Consider the following 7,493-nt stretch of genomic DNA (forward strand, 5'->3'; position numbering starts at 1 on the left):
GGCCGCGATGGAGCCCGCCGTGTCCCTGGCCGTGTGCGCGCTGCTCTTTCTGCTGTGGATCCGCGTGAAGGGGCTGGAGTTCGTGCTCATCCACCAGCGCTGGGTGTTCGTGTGCCTCTTCCTGCTGCCGCTCTCGCTCATCTTCGACATCTACTACTACGTGCGCGCCCGCGTGGTGTTCCGCCTCAGCAGCGCGCCGCGGCTGCACGAGCAGCGGGTGCGGGACATCCAGAAGCAGGTGAGCGGCGCCCGGGGCGCGGAGCTCTCGGGCTAGCGGGAGACGCCGCGTGGGAGCCCGTAGCGGTCGGCCCGGCGGCCGTGGGGGAGGACGAAGAAAGGGACGTGCGGCGCCCAGGAGAGAGCCGGTCACGCCTGGGGTGCGGGCTTCGGGGGGATTCGATGCACAGACGTGGGGCGGGCGGGGTGAGGGAACGGAACCGCCAAGGCGTGGAGGGAACCAAACATTGCGCAGATGCTTCTGGAGTGCCCACCCTGTGGGTCCCGGGAGGGAAATAAAGAATCCTTAGACGGGGCAGGAGCCAGAAGCCTCGAGGAGGCCGAAGCGAAGCGAAGCGCTGGGCGAGTTCAGAGGAACGAAGGCTTCGCGGCCGTGGAGCTGGGACCAGACGTGGGCAATAAGAGGAGGATGGGGGAAGGGGAATCCGAGGGAGGAAGGGTATGAACAGAGGCCAGGGAGGCCAACAGCCCAGGGAGGAGGGGGGGCTGGGAAGCCCGTTTGGCGCTGGATGGGGAGGGCCTTGAGGCCTGATTAGAGTCTGGAGTTTATTCTGCAGCCACTGGGAGCTTTGGACACTTTTCGGATAGAAGGCTACTGTGAACAGCTAGAAGCATGCCCGGCGAGGAGCCTCCCAGCCCCTGCGGCCAGGAAGGCAGCCCGCATCTCCGAGTAACTGTCCACAAGCTCAGTGCCCACAAAGCCAGTGGCCTGCTGCTTCAGGGCTGGCGTGGGCCGGGGCCCCCGGCAGTTTCTTTGCTCCCTAGGCCCCTGCTTAGGTGCCTCCCTTAGTGGCATCAGGTTGCAAAGAGCTTCAGTTTCCTGCCGCCACCTCCCCACAAGTGTAGCAGCGTCCGCATGATGTCTGTTTGCTCCCTTCGCGGGACTGCAAACAAGAGCGTGAAGATGAATGAGCAAGAAATCCCCTTGGGCCCAGGGAGACGGCTGCAGTGGAAATGCGCCGCATAGAGCAGCCCTCACACCCACTGCTGGCCAAACAGGACAGAGTAGCACTGCCCCAGTGGGTTTAGAAAACTTAACTCTTCACCGGGTAGACAGCTTCATCTTCCTCCCTCAGAGCCGCTGATAGTTTTGAACTGCTGGCCTTGAAGTTAGCATACCAATGCATAACCCACTATGCCACCAGGCAGCCCTAAGCTTTTGCTTTCCACAGTCATGGCTCCAAGCTCTGCCTTCACTCCCACCTCCACCCTCCTTCACAGCTCTTCCCACACTGTGTTCACAGTCTCCATCTTCCTGTTTTTTACCCCCACCCCTCTTCCCATCAGACTGAGCTCCTTGAAGGCAGGGACCATATCCTCTCTCCTCTGGCCAGAGCCCAGTGAGCACTTATTAGCCTAAACCAGTGGCATCGCTGTGGTGGTTAGAAGGGTTGTGGACCCTGCCCACCCATACTTGTCAGAGAGAGTGATGTCAAAGTGGCCCCAGAACCTGGCGGCAGCGGTGGCAACAGGTACACGGGCACCAAAATGGGAGGGGCTGCCAAGGCAGGGGTATCACTGGGGTTGGTATCACCTGTCACCCAGTTACCCAGTAGGCTAACTCTTCACCAACACCCACCCCCACAGTTACCCACAAGGCAGGGGGGTAGGCCGCTGTACCTGCCACTGGCCAGAGAGAAGATCCTCTGCTTTGGCCAATGGGGGAGGGGAAGTTGTGGGGAAGGGGATGCTCCTCAGGGTTCACCAACTGGCCCCACCTATACTGGGAGGGCGGGTGACACCATGAGTTCTTGTACTAGGATTACTAACCCTGGTGACACCTCTGTCTAAGCTAAACCACAGAGGTTACTGTGGACAAGAAGAGAGGGGCCTGGCATATAGACCAGTCCCCTGTGCATCTGCCATGTGCCTCTATTTGTAACTCTCACACAGCAGTCCTGGTAGGTCTTGTGTCTCTTTTACAGATGGGAAAAATTGAGGCTCAGATTGTAAGTCACGTGCCCACGATGACATACCTGGTAAATAAGAACAGAGCCCATGTCAGCTTGACTTCAGAGCTGGAGCGCCCATAATGGCTCTCTGAGCCTTTCCATCCCGCCTGTAGGTCTGGTTCTGTTGCTTTGCCCGTTGTAATAGCTGCCCTACCAGTTGCCCTTCTTCCCTCACCTTTATTTGATTGTCACACAATCACAAGAATGACTTTTTCAAACATCTCCTTGTTCCAAATCTTGGTTGACTTTTGCCAGGATCCAGTCCAGTCAACAGTTAGAGCTTTGTGGCTTTCAAGTTCACTTCACATGACCTGCCTTCCAAGAACACTTCTCACCCCTCTGTCCTCCCGCCGCCCCGGCTTGTGTCAAATCATGAAGCAGGTGGCAGAGTTTTATAGAGGCAAGGTCTGATTGGTCTGGGAGTGCCTCCACTCAACCCATAATTCCCAGCTCTCACAATCCCTTTCTCTATCCGCTCTTCTTGACTGAATATCTCCCAGAATGGGGAGCCCATCATATCACCTTGGCCTTTAACCGTAAGAAAATCCTCCCGTGCTGAGCTGGCCAGCTCAAATGCAGCCTCCTTCCAGAGGCCGGGCCAGTCTTTGTCTGGACTCCTCATTGCACATAGTAGAAACTCAAGTCTTAGTGGCAAAGAGAGATTTCGTTGTCTCAGGTGCCTGACAAGCCCCAGCCATTAAAGTGGTTCAGACTTGGCTGAATCCAGGGGCCTCTCCCTGGCTCCGTTTCTCTCCATCTCTGCCATCCCCTGGCTCAGCTTCCTTCTCAAGGAGGCCAGCTCCCCATGGAGCCCTTCTGCCTTAGCAACCCCAGTCAAGAGAGTACCTTTCCTGAATCTGGTCTCATTGGCCTAGCTCTGGTCCTGGGCCCATCCCTGAAACCGTCACCCGGGGCAGGAGAATGGAATCAGACCTAAGTCACATACCCCCTAGAAGAGGGGAAGTAGAATTATCCTCACCTGGACTGGAGGGAAATGGGATTGGTAGAAGCAAGTGAAGAGGGTATGGATGGTGGCAGGTCAAAGCAACAGATGCCCACCTCCCCTGCCCTGGGCCATCTCAGCACAGAGGAACATTGCGTCCTCATCGCCTGGGCCATTTGTTCTCTCGTCACTTCTAATCGAGGTTTAACAAAGCACTTCTTTCTTACCTTCTGTCCCTCTCAAAATGACATGTTAATGCATACAAGTGCTTAGAACTTACTGCCACCAAGTCCATGCTCACTCACAGCAACCCTTAGGACAAGATAGAACTGGCCCTGTGACTTTGAGACTAACGCTATCTCACTGCCTTTGAATCGATGCTGACTCATAGTGACCCCCCTGTGGGTGTCTGAGACTAACTGTTAACATGAGTAGAAGAAAGCCTAGTCTTTCTTCCTCAGAGCAGCTGGTGGTTCAGAACTGCTGACCTTGCAATTAGCCCAACCTGTAACCACTACACCACCAGTGCTTAGAACAGGGGTTTACATATAGTAAGCTTAAATCAGTGTTAGTTTTTAGTCTGTTGACTCTTAATATTAAAGCCCATTTGGCCTGCCATGGAAGTTTCTTCTCTCAGAAATCAAAAGTCAGATGGTCCTGGCTGTGAACCTGGATTCATCCTTGCTCAACCTTGAGCAAGTCATTTTGCCTCTTGGCTTCCTCTTCAGCAGAAGGGAGCTGCCCATCCCAACTTCCTGGTTTGGGTTATAAGAATTCAGTGAGACTGTATACAGAAGGTGCCTGGCACAGAGGGGCACCCACTGTGATTTAAATCATTTTTATAACCACTATTATTATCATTACAAAACCTTTTAGAGTTAATGTTCCCCAAACACGTTGATCTTAAAGGCCAGCTCTTTGTTCGTTCTGCCTTGTGGTGTAGCAACATGTCGGCTTCTCCATCAGCCCGGCTAGCTAGGGAGAGGGCCAGCGGCTTCTGGGTTCTCCTGGCACCTGGAAGGATGGTGGGCTCAGTTTGCTGACAAGTGAAGGCATTGCTCCCGGTTCCCTCTCTCCGGGAGGGGCTGTAAGCTGCTCTGGAGCTCCCTGGCAGGGCTGCTCAGCCTCTCTCCGCTTGATTGCAGGTGCGAGAATGGAAGGAGCAAGGCAGCAAGACGTTCATGTGCACGGGACGCCCTGGCTGGCTCACCGTCTCGCTGCGGGTTGGGAAGTACAAGAAGACGCACAAAAACATCATGATCAACCTGATGGACATTCTGGAGGTGGACACCAAGAAGCAGGTGAGATGGCGCCATGTCCGGACACCGCCTTGGTGGAAGTGACTCAGGGAGATGGCTTTCACCAAGAATGTCTGTCTTAGCGAGCTAGAGCTAGTGCTGCCTTCTGCCATCCGGTCGGGGCTCACTCATACTGACCCCTATATAAGGTTTTGAAGGCTGTGAATCTTTGTGGAAACAGTTCCAAGGACCATTGAACTCCTATCTCCACGACCCTGAGACCAGAAGAGTCAATAGTGCCCGCCTACCACTGAAGACCACGCTCCAAGGGACCCCAATAGGAAGCTCTGGATAGAGTGGGAGAAAAATATGGAACACAACTCAAAATCACTTTTTAAAAGGCTACTACTGGTCTGATAAGAGATTGGTGGGACCCCAAGACTATATATGGCCTTGAGATACCCTTCAAGCCTAGAATTGAACTCTCCCTCCTAGCTCAGCTTTCAGTCAGTCAACCATCAGGCCAACAGACTTAAGGCAAACAGTAACACTTAGCGAACTACCTATGCATTTCAACAGTCAACCATGTGAGATCACCTTAGGGTAGCATTCTCTTAGGAACAGAGTTGAGAAGGCAGGAAGGGATAGAGAAGGAGACAATACTGGTAGACACAGGATGTGAGAAGAGTGCAATCAGTGTCACAAAACAAATGGTGTCTGAATTGTTCAGTGGAAAACAAACTTCAGGTTCAAAGATTACCTCGAGGCCATCATTTTGGGACTCCTCTAGCCTCCTGGGCTCTCAAGCGTCTGGATCCCGTGGATACAGAGATTCTTTGGCATCCCCCTACCCCTCTTTAGTTAAGAATGGGAACTTAATTCTTTAATAGCCCATCGAATAATTCTGGAAACTTGACTTAAAGGAAAGAGGAAATAAGCCTCAGTATATTTAAAGATAGACATAGCACAGAGATTGTATCACAGCTGCTATGTTTTGTTTTTAAGTTAAAGACAACACAATAGCCATCACTAGCGGAGTTGATACAGGATGTCCACATGGTGGCATTTGGCTGGGCAAATGAATCTCTCTCTGAGGAGTACTTGACATGAAGTAAACTCTCCTTCATTGCCACTGAGCCGATTCCGACTCCTGGCTACCCTGTACGTCAGGTAGAACTATTCCCGTGGGTGTCCGAGACTTTAACTCTACAGAAGTAGAAAGCCTCGTCTTTCTATCACAGAGTGACCGATGGTTTCAAACTGATGACCTTGCGGTTAGCAGCCTACCAGGGCTCACATTTAAAGTGTACAATTGATGATAAATTTTATGTGTATGTACTCATGGAAGGAACCCTGGTGCCACAGTGCTTACACATGGGGCTGCTACCTCCACGGTCAACAGTAAAGAGTTACAGTCCCAGAAACCCACAACGGCAGGTCTGTCCTGCCCTAGAGGGTCACTGTGAGTTGGAATCAAACGGATGGCAGTGAAATATCCTCACAGGAGTCTCAAGGTAGTGCAAAACAGTTACGATGCTCATAGCAACATACCAGTGATCATGAAGATGGTGTAGGACCAGGCAGGTGGACTTGCTAGGAGCCAGAGTGGATTCAGTGGCAACAGTGGATGTGCTCTGAGTCCCCCAGAGACCCTTTGGAAGCAAGGCTTGGCAATCTTCTGGAAGATGCGCCCCGAAAGCCTTCTGTAGAGAGTGTAGCTCTACTCTGACACAAATGAGGTCACTGTGAGTTGGAATCTACCCAGTGGCAACTAGTTGGGGTGTTTAGTTTTGTTTTGCTTTTTAATGTACCTGTGAAACAATTCTCATAATCAAGACAATGCAGCTCCCTATCACCCCCGACATTTTGTCACACTCCCCAATAATCCTTCCCTCTGGCCCTTGTCCCCACCACCTCCCATTCTCAGGCAAGCAATGGTCTTGATTTCTGTCAAGCTAGATTAGTTTGAACTTAGAGTTACATATAAATGAAAACATACAGTCAACACTTTTTGCCTGGCCCTTTCCACTCAGAATAATCATTTTGCGATTGATCCACATTCGCGTGTCCCTGTCACTGCTTGAGTCGTTAGTGATCCACTGTGTGACTGTATCACAATGTGCATTCGTCCTCTGTTGAGGGACATTTGGGTTATTTCTAGTTTTTGACCACAGTAGCCCTTGACGATTGTCAGGGCCCCTTCTGGCTACTCTATTTTGACTTGAGTTTGACATAAATTAAATACCTCTTTTTTGTTGTAAGTTTTGCTCTCCTGAGGAGCGCTGAGGGCCGAGCGGGCTGCACATTGGACTGCGAGCCACGAAGTTCAGCAGTTTGAACCCACCATTCACTCCAAGGGAGAAAAAGGAGCCTTTGGTAGCTCTGCAGCCGTGAGAGCAATGAGTTTGGAGCTTGGCTTTTCTGTATATTGTATGAGCTATAAATGGGAGGTTGGGGTGGGGGTGGGAGGTTGCATATGGATAGCCCATTGTCCCAGCACTACTTGTAGAAACCAGATCCATGGCTGCAGAGTTTATTCAGACTCTTGGTGGCCCTCTGTAGGGTTTGAGTCTTTCGGTCCTGACAGGGACAGATGGCATCATCCTGCATGGTCGTGGCTGGCTCTTTAATCCCGTCTCACTCTTCCTAGCACAATGGTGAGGCCACTACATTTGATGTCATTCATTGAAGGCTTGGTGGAGAGCTGTCATCTTGCTCTGAGTCGCGTCCCATTTGGTCTTTGTTCACTTTTTCTGTCTTTTGGACGATTAAATCACCTTTATGATTCTGTAATAGTTTCTTAGTTATAACTGGCTGTTTTAGCTTTTGCTTTAGGTTTTATAAGGAATCCTGGTGACGTAGCAGTTGGTAACCACAAAGCTGGTGGCTTGCACTGATCAGCTCCTCGGGGAGAAGACCTGGTCATCTGTGCCCATAGGGATTCAGCTTCGTGGGGGCAAGTTTACGCTGCTTCATAGGTGTGTTAGACAGGGTTCTCTAGAGAGATAAAACCAAATTGCTGATATACATTTATTTATAAAGATAATTAGATATATAACAAGAAATGAACTGTTAAATCATATACAGATAAATATATAATACAAGAAATGAACGGTTAAATTA

General features: G+C 51.2%; 1 protein-coding gene across 1 annotated transcript in view; it reads left to right on the plus strand.

Annotated features, from left to right (window-relative positions):
- Positions 1-6: 6 nt before the first annotated feature.
- Positions 7-7,493, plus strand: part of DHCR24 (24-dehydrocholesterol reductase) — a 33,345-nt gene continuing 25,858 nt past the window's right edge. Inside the window, exons 1-2 of the mRNA XM_004699394.2 lie at positions 7-238; positions 4,278-4,433. Of these exons, the coding sequence (XP_004699451.1) occupies positions 8-238; positions 4,278-4,433 (387 nt within the window). The 5' untranslated portion in view covers position 7. The remainder of the gene's footprint in view (positions 239-4,277; positions 4,434-7,493) is intronic.

This window comes from Echinops telfairi, unplaced genomic scaffold (assembly GCF_000313985.2).
Source record: "Echinops telfairi isolate 266 unplaced genomic scaffold, ASM31398v2 ScPeMD7_443;HRSCAF=831, whole genome shotgun sequence".
NCBI lineage: Eukaryota > Metazoa > Chordata > Mammalia > Afrosoricida > Tenrecidae > Echinops > Echinops telfairi.